At 42.8% G+C, this 19,445-nt stretch overlaps 1 protein-coding gene across 6 annotated transcripts in view; it reads left to right on the top strand.

Annotated features, from left to right (window-relative positions):
• Window positions 1-19,445, top strand: part of LOC131446911 (neural cell adhesion molecule 2-like) — a 254,209-nt gene that overhangs the window by 211,364 nt on the left and 23,400 nt on the right. For 3 of the 6 annotated variants that reach the window (XM_058618320.1, XM_058618296.1, XM_058618306.1), the window contains exons 8-15: window positions 1,563-1,708; window positions 8,243-8,393; window positions 11,107-11,294; window positions 11,693-11,789; window positions 12,819-12,992; window positions 15,751-15,870; window positions 16,695-16,816; window positions 18,803-19,001. In XM_058618320.1, the coding sequence (XP_058474303.1) occupies window positions 1,563-1,708; window positions 8,243-8,393; window positions 11,107-11,294; window positions 11,693-11,789; window positions 12,819-12,992; window positions 15,751-15,870; window positions 16,695-16,816; window positions 18,803-19,001 (1,197 nt within the window). The remainder of the gene's footprint in view (window positions 1-1,562; window positions 1,709-8,242; window positions 8,394-11,106; window positions 11,295-11,692; window positions 11,790-12,818; window positions 12,993-15,750; window positions 15,871-16,694; window positions 16,817-18,802; window positions 19,002-19,445) is intronic. The other 3 variants (XM_058618327.1, XM_058618336.1, XM_058618313.1) reach the window with 2 other exon arrangements.

Here is a 19,445-nt window from a genome sequence, read left to right as displayed (position 1 = left end):
GCCTCATAGCTCTGGATAGCGTTTTGAAGTCAAATGACGCAACTTATTGAATATTGGGAAAATCTGCGCGGTTTGTTGACTCCGTCGTAGACGTGAAAACAAATTGTTGTTTGTCCCCAAACTCTGTTTTTGTTCGTCATTAATTATATTGTACTCAAAGTGTTGACGCACAGATCAACAGATGTTTTTTGAAAAGAAGAAGGAGAAAATAACAGAGAGAGCGGCAGCAGAACGTCTGAGAACGACACACTGCACTTCTTGCGATAATGCTTTAAAAGTTTTTTCCCCTCAGTCCTGTGAGGCGAACTCTCATATGTGAATCTGTTCTATACAAATCTGCTACATTTAGGCTTTTGTTGTGGTTCTGTGATCTTCACTGACATCGTTACCAACAGTTCGTACGGAAGCGCATTGCATTCACTTGAAAAAAAGATTTTTTGGTTAGTTTTTCTATTTCTGATAATTACACATAAAACACATTCATTCCTTTATTGAGAGCTCAATTTAATGGTGACAACATGGACGGCTTGTGTAGTTTAATCAACTTTTACTTTGATCTGGGTTTAAGACACTGGGAGATAGTCCTGTCTGTCAGGGGTCACCATGGGTCCATGGGAGTCACTCGCAGGTCGGAGGTTCTCGCGGAATAAAAAGGAGGGGGAAATGACCACGAAATGACCACGAAAAACAAAAGAAATTACTCCAAAAAACAGAAAAATCACTAATCCGTAAAACAGGGAAAAAAAACTCAGAAAAACAGGAAAAAATTACTCTGAAAAACAGGAAAAAATTACTCGGAAAAAAATTATTAAAAAAAACAAACCAAAAAAATAAATGACTTTTTTTTTTTTTATGAATGCAATGCGCTTCAGTAAGTTAGTGCTAAAACTTGAGTGTGTGCAGGTTTTTTTTCCAACCATATCTCTCCTAAAATCCTTTGCAATGGCTCCTTCACCCTGAGGTTGAAACCTTGTGAAATTGCCATACGCCCCAAAGACTTCCACCGCCCCCCTGGGCGGTGGTAAAAGCCTCCAGGAGAGTAGAGTCGCCTCCCTTTTTTTTTTTTTTTATTTCAGATTTTATGCCGTGCTTGTTTTATTGTAGTGTCTGGTTTTAGTGTCGTGAATGTATGTGCGATGATGGGTGGCGGGGGGCGATCCATGATTTGTACGACTCGCTGGTTCAGGACTTGCTTTGAGCATCTTATCTGGGGGGTTGAGTGGAGTGGAGTGGAGGGAGAGCAGCCGTGCGCCAGCCGTGTGCCTATCATGGCTCTTTGTCTGCATCAAAAGATGATGCAAAAATCGATATATATTTTTTTGCAAACTAAAAAAGAGTTAGTTTTGATATTTGATATATAATATACATATTCATCAACCCCAATGTTTTCAGTCCATGACAAACAAAAGGACATGGCCTCAGTGTTCCTCACTGTTCCAATACCAAATCCGTGTGAGTGTGGTTGTCGCCCTACATCTCCTTTCCCACATGAGTTAGACCTTTGACAGTTTTTTTTTTGTTTTTTTTAACTCACTTTTCTCTTTGTCCTCGGCGGCCTCCAGTCCAGCCTCACATCACCCAGCTGAAAAACGTGACAGCCGTGGAGGGCAGCGCCGCCATGATCTCCTGCGTGGCTGAGGGCGAGCCGCTGCCCGACATCTCCTGGAGGAGAGCCAGCGACGGCCAGACCTTCGTGGAAGGAGACAAGGTATGAAGTGCCAGAAAGTCTGTCTGGTTCTTGTCTGTGCGTGTGTGTGTGTGCGTTTGTGTGTATGTGCCTGTCGTCATAAAGCATATGCTAGGAGGATGAGCTCAGGCATGGAGCCCTGGAGGTGACAAAAAAAATGATTATGCGACTTATTATTAGAAATAAAAATTTCCGTCTATGTTTACTAAGTCGCACAAGGCCCTATAGTGGAAACAACTGTCATTTAATCTAGCGAAACTCCGAAAGGATCTACACATTTATTTCCTTAAATATTATATCACCAAAAACGACTGCCCCTGCTTTGATCTAGAAATAAAGTAATATTTCAATACCTCAGTTTCAATGATTTTATGAAGATTAGGAAATAAATGCAGAAAACAATGTAGAAAGTTTTCACGTCATATTAGACAGCAATCATAAAACACATAATGAGAAATCAGTAAGTGCTATCAGAGGTGGGTAATAACGAGTTACATTGACTTTTTGGATAACTTGTACTTTTAAGAGTATAATTATGAATACAATAATGCAATATATATAGAACGGATTGCCTTACATTCTGCATAACATTCTCTGTGTTTGCCAGATGCATGTACAGTGAATTTGGTCAATATCACTCCTTGCAATAAAGAGTTATAGGGTGCAGTCTCTTTTTCGGCACTACACCGGCGGCGTTCACGCGTTGTCTTAGCAACTGTCAACATCCCGCTCTAGCAGAAACAGGCGACGTGTATATCTGGCTATTAAATCTGACTCAGCACCCTTTCAAAATAAGATTTCCGGGTAAGGTAACTATATAGACATAGAGATAGTAGTGACTCAGGCACTATACATACAGGTTGATCTTCTTTTTTTTTTACGCTGCTGCAGCCATAACTGACACACACAGCGAATCCGCACTCAAGCAGTATGTGCACATTATTCACGTGAGTCCAAGAAGATCCGGGGACTTATGGGGAAGCTCTGAGCACAAAGATGCTGAGAGAATGTTGTTTTCAAGGTGCTCCCTTTCAGTTTGTACGTCTGTTTGATTTAATCCAACAAAAGGAATAGATGCTGAGTTTATTTCTCTCTCCATTCATATTCACTTTGTCCCTAAGACAAGACTCGCACATCAACAGTTGAAAGAGCTGCAAATTAATTACTCTTGAAATGAGCTGCCATCAATGTCAAAAGCACATGCACTTCCATCACAGCGAGAGCTCTTACAGGAGAAGTTTAAAAACAAAAAAAAACAAAGATCGCAGCAGTTCTTTTGCTCGTGAAAAAAGGTCACCACAGAGATAGATGAGTGTGTGCATTGGCTCACATCGCCCGCGTTGATAAATCACAGCCCAAAAAAACTGAGAGTAAGTGCTTTCTCTTCCCGCGGCAAATGCAATTATGGAAATGCGTGGCTGCGACGCGACGCACCTAAACACGCGCGCAGACAAACGCGAGCTGGTGCGGCGCGAGCCGTGATGGATGGGCCCAGTCATTCCGGTTTAAAGCGGGACGTTCCTCTCTCAATTTGCTCACCGATCTGCATATGCAGTCTGCGCGCGCGGCTCTCTTGTCCAAAGACATTAAGCAACAAAGGGCTCACGTTTCACTCGCCGCATAACGTCGCCTCCGTTCTGCTCGTTCTTTGTCAACTGACACCGTGACCCCTCGGTAAGAGGACCTAATGGGAGGCAGTTTCCTGGAATTCAATTATGAACTGAGGAGGGATTGGAGTTGCCGGCGCGGCCTCGCCTCCTCAGGTTTTGTCTTGCTCATGAGCGAGGTTAACAAAGTGGTGCACGGTAGCTTCTCTGCCGGTGGAGCTTATTGACATCGCACCCTGCTTCGAAAATGTTTCTTTCCCGAAGTCACAGGTGTCAAACTGGCGGCCCCCCAATCCATTACATGCAACCGAACCACGAATGGCATGAATTTGTTTGAGGAACCTAACGTTATCCTTCCGATTATTAGTTTTGGCGAATTTCGAACCATTTGCCACGAAACAGGAAGTGCCCTATCACGTCAAATTTCACGAAACTTGGCGGGAAGATGTTATAGACCAAGACGAACCAAAAAGTTTAAGGTAACCAAGTCGAAAAGTTTCCAAAAGGTTTTGAGGATTCAGAAGTGAGGTCAGGCAACGCGAGGGCCCCATCATGACTGCGTGCCGTGCTAGTTTGGTGTTTTAATTACAGTCGTCCCCGTTATTATTTAAGTCATTTTAAATAAACATCTCTAGATTCATTTTGCATCATAAATAGTATTACAAAGTATACGTGTGATACCGTGATGCAATATTGTGTTTTAATTTTAAGCTTGTGCTACTGACACGACTTTTTGTTCTCTAGACCGGCCCCCTCTTGACCAGACTCGACGCTCATTGGCCCCAAGGTCATTTGAGTTTGACACCCCTGCCCTAATTGTTTATTTGAGTTTATATCAAAATGTGTTTTCTCTGCGTTGTACTCCACTTTGCCTGTTCTTCTCTTGCTGTATTATTTCTGTATTATTATTATTATGTGGATTCAAATCCTTTTATTGTATTAGGATGAATGATGAGATGTTGTAAATGCACTGTGATTTGGTTTCTTTTGCACGTTTGATTGCTGGCCTCGGCTTTGTTGGCGCTCTCTTGGGCTCAGGTCAGGTTCAAACCGTACTAAAGCCCAATCTTGAAATGCTACATCCACGCTTCTTTCTTTTTGTTGTGCATAAAGTAAGAAATCACAAAAATCGGCTGTGAAATACAGTGGAAAATAGTTGATGCAGTCTTCATTAGGCTGGCGTGAATATAAAGGACCCACGTTTAGTTCCCCCACACTAAACTGCTGAAATAAGCCAAGCTTGCCAGAATTAGACATGTGGCCTCTGCTGACATTAACAGCTGACATTTTTAATATCTGAAAATTCTCCCGCATTCGAGCTGAAATAACACGGCGACCAGACTCTGTTTGAGAGATTGCTTTTGGAATTTACTGCATATGTTTAATGTAAAGGTACGCGCTCGTGTTTTTGCTGGCGGGACTTTGATTTATTTTTCTTACTTTTGCTCTCTAACACCTGCCGGTCCTTTTCATCTCCCGCAGCGCTTGTGTTCCCATCCGCCCTCAACACTCCTTTGCCTTTTATCTCCCGTGCGCTCGCGTCGGTCGCCGTCATAAACGTCCGCGAGTCGCCGCTGTGTTCACGTCTGGCTGCTCCACCTCGGTCCGTTGAGCTGCGTTTCAAACACGTTGTGCTTTATGGACTGAGATTGTCTCTGGACACAGACGCTGTCAGTTAATAGGGAGGGAGGGGGAGGCGGTTCGGGGGTGTCATTTCCTGACTCAGAAGTTCCCTCCTGGAAGATTTCCTCTCATACTCCTCGTCCTCTGTCTGATGCATTCCTATTCAACACACACACACACACACATACAGTCCCATTGACCTCAGTTGATGACGTAAACAAGCGGAGGATGCAGCGGCAACACACAGAGACTTGAACTGAGGCGTTTTAAAAAGCCGATTCACCTCATCAACCATCGTTGGTATGATAAGAGCGGCGATATAAGCCTCGGCGTCGAAAACGAGGATAACGGAATAATGTTGTAGCCGAGGCTTATGAGGCTTAGACACATAATGAGTATTAGCAGAGGCGGGGACGAGAGGGCTTCGTAGGCTCTGTTGCCATTTAGCTTGCAAGTGTCCTTCTATGTGAGAACTGTGACAAGTAAACAAAGACACGTTGGTAATTAGCCAGATATGGAGCCATTGGGAGGTGGATTTCCTGCAAGCTGGACAGAACCAAGAGTGGTCCTGGGGCGTGTTCCCACTAGCGCTCCTCTCTTCGGCACGGCACGGATATTATCCTTCTCCATTAGCGATAGTATCGGGTACTATTTTTACTATCTGTGTTTCCATGCGAGCTGAGGCGATACGATGCGTGACGTCGCCAGACTGCCGGCCCCTGATTGGTCAGAGTGCCGTCACAGGAAGAGGCGTGAGCGAGACGTCCGACACAAGAGTCAAGCCGAACAACGCCGAACTGTAGATCAGTTAAAAATACTTCAACGATCCTAAAAACGCGGGTTAATCTCCAACAATTACCAGGGAAATGTCTAAAATCTCAATATTTAACAGAGGAGTCTGGTGTGTTTAGCAACCGCACTGCTAGCGACAAAACCCTGCCACTGTCAGACAGACAAATATATGTAATTAACTGATTCTAATGATTGAGTTCCACCGAAAAACAACTGCTTTACAAGTCCCTAGTCACTCGTTTGTGTGTGTGTTTGTGTCGCTGCAGTTTCATGCAGCCGAGCTGGGACCATAGGTGGAAAAGGGGCTTTGATCTCCAAGTGAACCCTTAGAAAGACACTGAGTAAGAGGCCATTACGCAATAGTCTGATGGAGCATACAACGTGTGCAAATTCATCGTTTTAGGTGGAGACAGTCATCAGGTGCAATCAGGAGAAGCGTGACCATAATTCGTTGCTACGTTCATGGTTTTCTGGGTGAGTCCAGGGAGCGCGGAGAGGATCTTGGCTGTTTTGAATGCAGCGAGCGCATTGAAAGTAATACGACAGGCATAAACCACTGGGCCTTTGCTTCGCCATTCAAGGACAGACAGTGAGTGAGTCACTGAGGCCAAGGAGAGTGCAACTGCAACTTCATCACGTCCAAATATCAAAAACTGTGGCTCCTTCAAATTATTATTCCGTCTGTTTGTGCATGCTTTCTGATGCTCACATCCAGACATATTATATACAGTACATCATCATTTAGACTTTTTTAGGCTTTTGGAAGTTGGAAAGCGGTAATTACCTCTTTCCAATAGCCTCTGTTGTTCACAGCTTAATTCTAAATTCCATCCTGCGAACCAAATGTTCATCTTTCTTTTTTTTTTGTTTCAAATTGCTTTTACCATTTGCACGATGTATGAGGTCAGTGATGATGGCACAAATCTACACAAGCACAAATCCTGCTTATTACGGCCGTAAGTACAACAAAAAGGAAACAAAAAGAAACTCACAATGCACTGTGGGGTATTCCTTTTTCTAAATGGGCTTACTGTGAGCTTAATTTGACTCTCTGCTGCAGCCTCTTTTCTTTTTTACTCAGCTTTTTAGGCCTAATTCCTTTACCAGGAACAAACTCATTGGAGTGCAATCCTACATTTTACTCCCAGGCCTTGAGCTAAATAATTATATTCTATTTTTAGCGCTGCTGAAGCTGTTGATCTAAGTTGATTTAATTAGAAGGCGTCAACGTGGGGGGAAAAGTTAACTTGTGAAACCTTGAATAATACAGTGTGTGTGCATGTGTTTTTGATCCGTATGACAGGTGGTTCTTTTACCTGCGTCAGAATCCGTCAACATTATGGCCGATTCAAGAAAGAAATAAAGAAATATAAATGTTTAAGTTTGAAACTTAAATACATAAAAAGGACGAAGAAGAAACATGAATCAGCGATGTAGCCTTGGGTCATATTCATCATAATCCTGAGATTAACCCTTCTGTTAACCCTTCTTTTCATTAACCTAACTCCTACACCGAGATTCACAAACTATACGCTGGCGAACAGTCCAGGGTGTGACCCCGCAGTAGAAGATCGACGTATGGATGACTACCGGAAAGCAGAGAAATAGAGCTTTGCTCCCGTATACTTGTCATTACGGTAGAACCTCAGGACTGATTGTTAATTGATGATTGTACTACGAGGGTTGAATAAGTCTCAATTCCAAAGGTTTCACTGCATGACTATTTGAAACAAGGGAAACTGACGTTGGGTTAAATTTATGTCCCCGACCTCTAAAACTTCTTCCAATCGCAAGAACTTGATTGGCCCTCACATGCATCAAGCTCGGGTCCATTAACAGAGCGGCTGAAAAAGTGGTTTGCTGAGGGTGACGGGGGGGTTATCTGTTAGGTAACCGTCTGGAGGATACAGATGTATCGCGTCCACAACAGGGGGGATGCACCCGGGGTTGTTTTTTTTTTCTTTTCTCATTACAAGTGAACGTCGATTGCAGGAATGATAGCCTCATCTGCTGTAATTGACCCGTTGCCGCAAATTGATACCATCCGTCTTCATATAGATGTAATGACCTTGTAATAAATCGACTTTTTTCTTCCTTCTTTTTTTCTGTTGTTGCATTAACCCGGACTCTGTGACGAGTGACATTTGGTGGGCGGGGACAGGGAGTGGAGGGATTCCAAATGGATCAAGGGCCTGTCATTCGGTCTGTCCAAAACCACCATGTGGTGCATTGTGCAGATGACTTAGTCGACTCCTGTTCCCGATCATGACTTTTGCCTTTGTTCCCCCTCTTATAACATAATCAATCACTTCTCACGCTTCATTCGCACGCTCACAGGCTTCCCTTTAAAAAAAAATAATGTCACAATTAAATTGCTGCCCGTGTTAAAAATAGCAACTATAATTAATCTCCTGTTTTGGCACCCTAGGTCAATTTCATTAGCTCTCAGAAAATGTGTATTTTCAGGATTTCACACAGCGTTGTAGTACCAATTTCTGACGTTCACGCATGGGTATTTCTTTTGTGTCTTCAGAGGCAGGACGGACGCTTTGAAGTGCGCGGCCGTCACGGGAAGTCGGTGTTGACCATCAGCGGCGTGAGGCTGAGTGACTTGGGTCGCTTTGACTGCGAGGCTCAGAGCAGGATCGGCGGTCATCAGAAGAGCATGTTCCTGGACATTGAGTGTAAGTATTATGGATTGTACTGATGTGTACAATGTATGTGGTACGCTTTTGTCTTTAATGCTTCCTGTCCATTAGAAATCTAAGCTTGAAGCCATGAAATAAGAAGATAAAACATAGTTGCAGAGCAGGTCACACAGCGGGACAGTGGCTAACACTGTTGCCTAATGGGAAAAAAGACCCAGGTTTGTGCACCGGTCTAATCAAATGTTTTTCTGGGTTCTCCAGTTTCCTCCCACAGTCCAAAAGCATGCAGAGGTTAATTGGACACCCTAGATCAGAGGTGTCAATCTGGCGGCCAATGGGCCACATGTGGCCCCGAAGATCGATTACATGTGGCCCACCACTCAGTATCCTGTCATAATGAAAACAATAATAATACATATATTTGCCAGCAATAATTTTATAATAGTAATATAATAATTACATATTTGGTTGTAATTATCACATTATTAACACTTAATATATAAATATATATACAGATATGTATATATATATACATATCTATATATATAAATAGTTTTTTCTATTTATTGTGAAATATGCATAATTCCATTTAAAAAACAAGCACGTTTAGTTATCTTTACTGACTTTACTTATTAAACCGGCCCCCTCTTGACCAGACTAGACACTCGTTGGCCCCCAGGTCATTTGAGTTTGACACCCTTGCCCTAGATTGACCTTTGGTGGGAATGTGAGAGCGAATGGTTGTTCATTCTGTCCAGGAATCCCCCAATGTCAGCTGGAATTGGCTCCAGACAATGTATGAATGAATGAATGAACTTAAAGAGCAATGTCCCATTCAAAAAAGAACCCTGAACTTTGTTTATATAAATGAACAATAATATAACACTGTGTATTTATACCACAGGAGAATTTTCTAGCCTGTTTTATCAAACCAAATGCTATTAAGTGTTTAAAAAAAATGATATTGATCATGGTTATCATGAGTTCTGTTGTTAGAAAAAGGGACATCAGACACTTTTATGTTAATCACTCACGCGACAGGGCGCAGGATTTGGGGAAAAATTGCGGCTTAACAAAGAAACTGTGTTATTTTATACCGTTCACTCCGGTATCAGTTGTGTTTTTCACACTTGATATGACACAACGTAACACCAGCTCAGTGTCTCTTCAAAGTGACCAAACAGAATTGCACGGTTGCTTTTAGCTCCTATGTTGACATGGAAATGTGCATGTGACGTCTTGTGGGTTACTGAGCCTGTTTGGTCACCTCTTCTAACTCCTCCACTCTCCGCATGGTAATATGTGATATGATAGGAAAACACACTGTTAAATATGAACATGAAGCAACGTCTAAGCAAGTGTGAAGACAAAGTTCATCCATTCTTCAGTCTGGTAATTCATTTTGCACTTGATTGTGAGTGTCTCACTCGCCCCACGTGTCCACAAACACACACACACACACACAGCCTGCACAGGGGTTAATTAGTCAGAGGAGACTACGCATCACCTTTCAGTAACCTCAACTTCCCACTGAATGAGCCTGTTCATCAGTCGCTGCTTGTTTGGGATTATTTGGAGCAGGCTATGCCGCCCTACCCCAAACCAACCCCCCGGCCTAATGAGCTCTGAAGCTCTGAAGCAAAGATCTCCATTTCGGACTTGGAATGATTAGGTTCATTATGAGAGCGGCTCTGTTGCCTGAAAGATACCAGTGGAAAAAGCATTTTTTTCCCAATAGCGTGGGGGGGGGGACTCCACCTTTCAAGCTTAGAGGAACAACAAAGAGAGAGGGACAACAAACAAACATATTTATTTGAGATGATGGGAGAGTGGGGCTGGGGGAGGGGGGGGGGGGGTGGATACTGTGTCTTTGTTTTCCTTGGTAAACCAATTTTCTCCTCCTCTGGCTGAGGTGACTTTTGGGTTCATGGATTCCTTTCAACGGCCGTTTTTCATGTAGCTCTTGAAAAGTTGACATTTTCCTCGGGGAGGGGGAAAAAAGTTTTGTGGCATCAACATAAAGAAAAAGAAAATGTCATGTGATCTCACCAAAGATGTCGTCACTGTTGAATGCAGTTGACAACTTGGATTTTCCTTCCACTCTTCAGAGAAAAAAAACGCAGGCTGTGTGTGTGTGTGTGTGTGTGTGTGTGTGTGGCGGGGCTAAGCCAAGCCTTTGCCACCGAACTAATGAACTCATTTACTAAGTCACTGCAGGCTGCGGGGGGATAACACGTCCTCGGCTGTGACACAGAGCCAGGCATCAATCTCTTTAATGGAATCCTGCAAGCGAACATAAAACAACCATAATGCCTCTGCGACGAAGCTAGGCTGAGAGAAATCTGCACGACAGCTTCGCCGCTTCGATCGTCCATTACTGCCCTTTCTATTTGCCGGGGCAAATGAGCTTCTGTGCGCATTTATTTTTATTCTCGGGTAGATGATTGTAATACAGATTCCTCCCCCCCCACCTCTGCGAGGTGACTTCATTTAAATTGAAATTTCTCTTTCCTCTAAATTGCACATGAAACATTCCCTTTGAGGAAGTTTTAGGTTAAGCCTCAGAGCTTGTTTTTAATGTCTTTGATCAAACAGAGCAGCGTCACTCTTGATTTAAGAGTTTAACTGTCTCAAACTCAGAAAAAAAAACAACTGTAATAGGAACTTTAGGTCTGGTTTGAGGGCTCAAAGTTGCATTATCTTAAACGAGGTAGGCGTGACTGACCGTTTCGTCCCTTTTATGCGGCAGATGTACCGAAGTTCCTGACCAATCACACCATCTATTATTCATGGGAGGGCAACCCGGTGAACATCAGCTGTGACGTGATGTCCAACCCTGCCGCTACCATGCTGTGGAGGAGAGAGCGCTTCACCATCTCCGCAGAGAGGACGGCCACCACACGGGTGCACACCGCGGAGGGCAAGTCTGTGCTGGAGGTGAGCGCGGAACCCTCTGGTCTCAGCTGATGCCACATTAGTGCCGTGACTAGTGATTCAACTAGTTTCACGTCAAAGGAAAGGAAAGGAGATGTGATGTAACCAAGTTATAGGATACCAACTAGTACCACTGTTATCGCCAACGTTAAAATACAGTATTGTATTGTATTTAAGTTTCAGTTATATTTCAGCAGGAAGGGAAGAAAGGAAAGGAAAGGAAAGGGAAGAGGAAAAAGTAAAGGAAAGGATTTGTATTTAAATTTCAGTAGGAAGGACACAGGTGTTTGTGATAACATTACCAGTTTTAACAGTTTAGTTTGTATGTGAGGACATTTAAAGCGCTTCATGTATTTCATTTATTATTATTATTATTATCATTATTTATTTTCCACTTCTAGGTGACGCCAATGTCTGACAGAGACTTTGGCCGCTACAACTGCACAGCCAGGAACAACATCGGAGCGCGGTATCAGGAGTTCATTCTGGCCCAGGCAGGTGAGTTTGCACAGAGCTGCCGTGGTTGTAAGCTAATAAGATTTGGCGATTTAATTGGAAGTCGAGACACGGTGCACGTGTGCACTCAGGGACAAGCAGACACTGCTCTCACGGTTGCTTAAACTGCCCGGCGACTCTGTAACTCTCTACCTCTCCGCTCACACTAACAGCCGTATTTGCAAATCTCAGAAAAGATAAATCCCATCACAACGCCCAACCCCTATCCTGTCCGGCCTAATCTCAAATAGTGCCAGCTGATTTACCAGAGACGTCACTGTTTTCTGAAGTACCTCCTAATTTACGGCAGCGCGCGCTAATACACAATAGTGCAGTCCAATTATCTTTAGTGCAGATTGAATTGCTCTGGCTAAGGAGAAAAGCAGCGAGCAAAAAAAAAAAAAAAAAAAAAAGGCTGACCTAATGTGTCGTCTCGCAGAAAACAATGTGTTTTGGAAGTTATTCTGACATTTCCAATTCTGCAAAAATGCACATGCAGGGAAAACACTGGCGCGCGCGCACACTCACGCTGTCGTGAAAGCCTGAGTCAATGCTGAGAGCTCTCGTTACTCCTTTGCTCACTGTCTGAGCGAATCCCTGCATAAAAATCAGTAGAAATATGAGGAAATTGTGGTTTAAAGTCAAATACTTACAAGGAGAAATGGGAGATGTGAGAGTGAGTGATGAGCAACCTTTCATCAAAGTGAATTTTCTTACTGTTTGTTGAATTGCTTTCAAGGCTGAGAGTTATTATTGCAATGATGTCTGTCTTTAGTCTGATTACAGGGGTGACAGTGATGGAAAAGGTAGGCGGTGTAGTGAAGCACTGTCATGCGGCTTTAACTGTAAAGCCTTTTCATGCCGAGTTCAAAGAAATAAACTGGGTCTTACAGTGGCTGCTGTAGGGAAGGACGTTCTGACCTCATGTTGAAGTGTCTCAACATGTGATTGAATCCATTTCCCTGCAGAACTAGAACCATTTAGTGCTAAAGTCACGCGTGATGGACTGATATCAGTACACTGTCTCCGCAGACGTGCCGTCGAATCCATACTCTGTGCGTCTGTCGGCCGTCTCCCAGCGCCTGGCGACGGTCACCTTCATGAAGCCCGACTCGCACGGCGGCGTTCCCATCAGCTACTACCTGGTGCAGTACAAGGAGGTGGGCTCGCAGGACTGGAGGGACATCAAGTCGCACAGCGTTCAGAGTGAGTGGCGTCTATTTTCACCTGAAGAAAGTCCTCAGTACCGTGCGTTAGTTTCTACTGTAATGTAAGAGCCAGTGTTAGTCAAGTTACTTGGAAATAGTAATTAGTAACTGATTCCTTCTCCGAGAAAGTAATCCAGTTACTTTCCTGATTACCTATTTTATTCTATATCTATATAGTAATTATAGTAAAATAACTCTACTTTTACTTCGTTACTAAAACATGATGTACAGCCTGCATAGGTTATAGAGCAATAGAACTTTCAGCTTCATTCTAGTTTCAGTTTTTAAACTTTATGCACATTGCATCAAGCAAAATTTGAATTAAATGCAACAGTCTCTGACTTTAACATTTAAACCTATTGTCTGCACATTCAACAATATTTTAATAAAAAAGAAAGCAAATCACGACGGACTGTTTTTTCAATTGTAATCCCTTACTTTACTCGTTACTTGAAAAAAGTAATCAGGTTACTGCCCATCAGTGGTAGGAGCTTACTTGAAGGAACAATGGGAATGCAGCAATTTCACAAGTGAAAAACAAGAATATTGTTCAATTTTGTCAAGCAGTTTAAAGGAGTTTGAGATATTGCTTCAACAGCCAGATTAAATAGTTAAAGAGGAATACTTCGCCGATTTGAAGACACTTGAAGAAAACCTGACACCACTGATTGAGATCATTAACTCCTCAGGAAAATATTTACTGATGTTCTAAATCAAGTGAGAATTAAAAGTTAGTTTTCCTATAGACTTCCATTCAAACAAACTTCTTTTTGCCCCTTAAATAGCCCCCTGGTGGCTATTTAATAAATGACTTCCTGGTCAGACTTACATCCGCTCTATGGTGTATCACTACAGACAACGAGTGCTCACTTATTCCCTCCGTCTTCATGGACGGATGGTAAATAGTAGCCAGAAGACGAGTGTTTTTAAGTGATAAGCAGGTTTGACAAACCTGAAGGTCTTATCACTAATATCCCTCATTTCAGAGTGTGTGTAACAACGCAGAGAGGCGGTGAATACTAAACAGCAGCTGGAGCAGCAGCACTTTAGGTTTAACTTTTTTAAAAAAATGACTCATTTAAGGAGGGAGAACAAGAGGGACATGTCTGAAGAACAATGAGCTCAGAGAGGGAACATCAGCGACAGACCCAGAAAATAAAGCTTGAATATAAATGTCATTTGGGGCAAATGCTTTCCTTATTATTCAAGAATCAGACTGAAATACGAGTCGGACTAATTACAAGCCGGACGAGTGGCGTTACATAATCATATGAGCCGCCTCAGACATCCGCGTTCGCAAGGAAACTCTTCATTATAATGAGATGCGTGTGGACTCATTTCATTTGAATGCCTCTGCCCAAAGTGAAACAGCCGCTTATGGCCTGGAAAGTAGCCTAGCACGGCCACAAATTGCCGTATTTGTTTTCAGTCGCGGGACCGAAAGAAGTGCAAAAAGCACCTATTACCATTCAAGTATTTAATTTGTGCCGACTGACAAAAACAACAACTTTCACTCAAGCTCATTACACTGCCGGCTCTCCGCCGGCTCCGAGGAATAGTTACGGTTATGTAAATAGACTCTAATGACGTTAGAATTTAAATAGGAGTCTGTAACGTGGTCAGGATGTTGATGAGGTTTCCTGTAGCCTTCGCTAATCAATGAATTGTACAGTATGACTGCATAAGTACAAGATTGTCTCATTAGTAGAAATATTAGTATTTCATTTGCTTATTTTTTCATATTTTGACTTTGAAAAGAAATGTGCACATGGCCGAGGGTAAAGAGGCAATTAGACAATGTAGAGGTCAATGCAATAATTGGTTTGTTTAGATAATGATTTAGCATGAATTACGAGTAAAATAATGAGTATAATGTTGCTTTTAATCATGAGGTCATGCTCGATAATGCTTTTAAACTGCATTTATTTAAAGATTTTAGGATGCAAGCTAAACGCTCTGTGGTCGAAAACCTGAAAAATGCACTCTTATAATCAGTGTTGTAATGTAATGAAGTAGAGTTTAGAGTTTTCACATATCTGTACTTTACCTCGTTATTTATATTTCTGACAACTTTTACTCCACTACATTTCCTAAATAAAATGTGTACTTTTACACATTTACTTTTTAGCTGTTAGCCGCTCAGCTGTTAGCCGCAGATTTCGGCTCCAAGTGGACTTAAAACACACCAGCATCTCGTTGTTTGCTGTGTCCGACACCGAGGCTCTGGTCTCCGGGTTTCTGGTCTCCTGTCTCGGGGTTTCTGGTGTATACACCGGACACGGGGTTTCAGCTCTCAACTGTCAGCTGAGCGGCCAACCGGTGAGCCAGCGAGCTCACGCAGATAAACCGCAGATTTCGTCTCCAAGTTGATTTAAAACACAGTGTGTCTAGAATCTCCACAGACTCCAAAAGTTTAAAAAATGATAGAAGGTTAATTTTAATGTTATTTTAAGTTGTTCGCCTGTACCTGTTATGCTTGTATTGTTTATTGTTGCAAATGTCATATTCAAAACTCACTTTGTTTAAATACTTTAGTACATTTTATATCAGAAAATTACTTTTGATACTTTTTTTTGCAGTAGATGTCAGGTACTTTAAGAATTTGACTCAAGTAATATTCTAAAAGTGTGACTTTAACTTCCACCAAAGTCATTTTCTGGTAAGATACTCGTACTTTTGCTCAAGCATCACTTTCAAAATCTTAATCGGGTCACTTGCAGTTTGTTGCCATTTACTTCAGTTGTGTCTCTCCACAGCAACAGTGGTGCTGACGGGTTTGGAGCCCAACACGACGTATGAGGTTCGAGTGGCGGCGGTCAACGGGAAAGGTCAGGGGGAGTTCAGCCACACGGAGACGTTCCAGACTTTACCCATACGTAAGTGCGACTCTCACACACTCATTGCAATAAATAAATCCCGTCATCGTCACTTTTAATTCCTCAGTACACTGTGTTCGGAGCACACTGAGAACAAAATGTCACGTTTACTTTAAATCAGTATTGTAAACACCGACGGAACAGTAATAGAAATGTATTTCAGTTCAAACCACCATGAGGGTATCTGTGTCCCAGTTTCGTAAAAACCAAATAAAGATAAGTGATAGAAATGTAAATATGCTGCCAGAATCTCTTTGAATCCGCAGCATCACCTGGGCAAAATGAGACCTATTTGCCTTCTTGTGCAACTGTGGCATGTTTATATTCCAGATAGTTACGAGCGTCTCATATTTCAGCGATATGAATCCAGATTATGGGAATAGAAGCTGTCACATCTGTGACATAAAGTTGCGGCATTAAAATATTATAAAGTGCGGGGGGTAAATGATAAGCATTTTATTTATTCCGGCAATATGGGGCGGCAGGATTGCTGTAAATCCAGACAAGGCCAAAGGAAGAAAAAAAAAAAACACGAGTCACCACCAGTAATACGATACACTGAGGATAAACGTTAGGAAGAAGAACCAATTAGTAAAATACTGTGAATAAAAAGAGCTCCCAGCTTTAGTTGTATTCACTGGGAGTTGCCTTGTAATATGAATTTAATCCAGTCTAAAACCTTCTCTCTACTTGCACTGCATCGTTATTTCATTTCTCACTTTCGCCACCTGCTCACCTCCTTGATAAAACACACACACACGCACACACACACGCACAAATTGTTGCCCATCTCAACCTGAAGATTCCTTCCTCGTGTCCCTCAGGGGAGCCGAGTCCACCAGCAGTTCACGGGCAGAGAGGAATGGGCAAGGCCTACAGGCTGGGCCTGGTCAAGCAGGACGACGGAGGGATGCCCATCGTGGAGTATATAGTCAAGTACAAGACTGTGAGTAAATCTGAAAAGAATATTCTGTCACGTTCCTTGTCGAATACTTCACCAACTTGCATTTAGCTCTGTGTTACTAGCATAGGGGTAGTATTTTTGAAAAACTCTCCTTCTTTGTGACGTGGTCCTGTTAGCGTAGCCGTTAGCAAAGATGGCTGACACTGTTTACATTCTGGGAATGAGTTCCCGCCCTACGAGTGCGGAATTAGCGTTCAGGTTTCAAGCCTCGGCCCAAGTGTCACTGGTGGGAACATAACAAAATAAAGAATGAAGATATTTCTCGAATACTACTTTTATGCTAGTAATACAAAGCTAAATGCAAATCAGTGAAGTATTCCTTTAAAGTCTAACTAAATACAGTAACTCTCAAGAAGAGTTTTACTAAAGGTCAATAGCACAAGTTAAGCCTGCTAAATGTGACTTTGTGAAGCTCATTATTATTATTACAAAGAAAATAGGCGCCGTAACTTATTCCACTTCACGACAGCGCGTAAACCATCCTGTGTCCCTCTCCTTACCACTTTTCCTCGACCTCAGTGGAGAAATATCAGGTCGTCAAGGAGAAGTGAAGCATGTTCCGGGGGAAAATCCACCGCTATTACGCATAATTATGCAATGGTTGGTGGTGCAATAAATGAAGGAAATGAAGGGAGGGCAAGAACTTTTCCGAAGCCAAAAGACACCGCAGCCACACTCAGTTTACTTTACAGCCACTTGATGCAAAATAGAATCAAGGAAATACTTGTTAGGACCAAAATAGCTACCAGGAAATGCCATTTTCCTGCTGGTAGAGAATGTGCGACTCTGAGTGTTGATAGGTTTCCGTTGATTGAGTTGAGTGTTCGCGTTGGCGGCAAAAAGAAAATGTTCTGCTTGAGAATCTCTTATTTTTCGGTCCTTGCAATACTTACAATTCATGTTTTGAATGAGATTGCACACATGCACTTTGAATTCACTCATCCATTTAAGTACTTGGGGCTTTTTTTACTCTCCGTGTGTGTGTGTGTATATATGTGTATACAAGATAAGGCATGCGAGCAGCAGAGATGGCACAAAAACTCTCCACAGGACTAAGTAGATTTCACCTCGTCCCGAATCTCCTATCTCCACCGTTGCTAATGTGTCCAAGCAGGAACTTCTGTCTTGCTGAGACTAAGACGATAACGACGACGACAAAAAAAAAAAAAAAAAAAAAAAAAAAGAAAAAATGTATCGCACTTATGACTAGCACTTCATAGTTTGATTTACTTGAAGCTCTTACTTACTTCTAGCACTTATTTGTACCCAAATGTTTAAATGCACTTATTGTAAGTCGCTTTGGATAAAAGCGTCTGCTAAATGACATGTAATGTAATGTAATGTAAAAAAGGGACAGTGGGCTGAAATAATTCTCTGCCACAGATAAAAACATTGTTTGGAGACGAGGGTCAGGGGGAGTCTCGGCGAGGATTTGAAGGCGGTCGCTTCACGCTGCAGTAATCTTACGGCCTAGTCTGGCATTCGGAGCACACGAGTGCTTCATCACGGAGGCGCACAAGGATGGAACCGGAGAACCAAACGCACAGAGCAGCGACCTGCCAATCCAACGATGTTACATACATTCACGCCCCTGGGTTAAACGGAGAGCACATTTGAAATGGTGGAGCTCTCGGCCTCCACCTTTCACTTCCCCGGCCCGTTTTGTTTCCATTAGGTCTCCAGATGAGGAGAGAGGTTGGATGGAGGGATGGTATCAGAGAACTTTGTGATTAAAAACAGAGGATTAGCTCGACTGCGACTTTGTTTCTAGAAGCAGTAACTCTCACAATTCTCCGATTGAAAAAAACACACCAAAGCAAGCCGTCGCTCATCACATTAAGCCGACACCTCCTCTGCTGAGGACGAATGAAAAGTAGAGTGCTGATTAAATTTGCAAGTTATTGAAGGGTACGAAGAACCATCTTTTACATTCTCTTCCTTCCTTTCTTTCTTTCTTCTTTTAATCAGTGCTCCTCTTTCCCCCCCTGTCAGGATAAAGAGGAACAATGGATGACCAAGCTGGTTCCCGGGGCGAACGACTTCGCGATGCTGCAGCCGCTGCAGTGGAACACGAGATATGAGGTGGAAATCACGGCGCGCAACGTCAAGGGCCTGTCAGAACCCACCTTCTATCAGTTCTTCATGCCGCAGGAGCCCGATATTACAGGTAAAACGCTTGATAAAGGAAAACTCTGTGTAAATTACCTTTTTGTAGACTTTGCCTTTTGCCAAAATTCCACTTGGCGTTGCTTTTGAAAGCCCTCTGAGGAGGTTTGGAAGCTGCGTGTGCTCGTGCCCGCCGGGAATAAATGACAGCGCGGGCGACAACAAAAGCAAGCGAGCAAGATGTTTGAGTGGAGATAAAGGGAGCCCGCTGCTGCAGTGCTTTATGTTCAAATGGGGCTTGAGCAGATGCCTGTAAATTTCAAGCACTTTGCTGAAAAGTTTGTTTCCCAACCGCGACGCTGAAAAGCCGAGCGCGTTTTCGGGTTTTAATTGTAGCCGCGTCTGAGTCCTCGTGGTTTTTTTGCCTCACGAATCTGCAGGTTTGAAAGAAAGTAAACAAAATGGGACTTTTGAGGTACACAGTATGTAGTGTAACCACTGTGCA

The sequence above is a fragment of the Solea solea genome, chromosome 2 (genome assembly GCF_958295425.1).
Source record: "Solea solea chromosome 2, fSolSol10.1, whole genome shotgun sequence".
Classification (NCBI taxonomy): domain Eukaryota; kingdom Metazoa; phylum Chordata; class Actinopteri; order Pleuronectiformes; family Soleidae; genus Solea; species Solea solea.
This window is presented reverse-complemented; position numbering and strand designations above follow the sequence as displayed.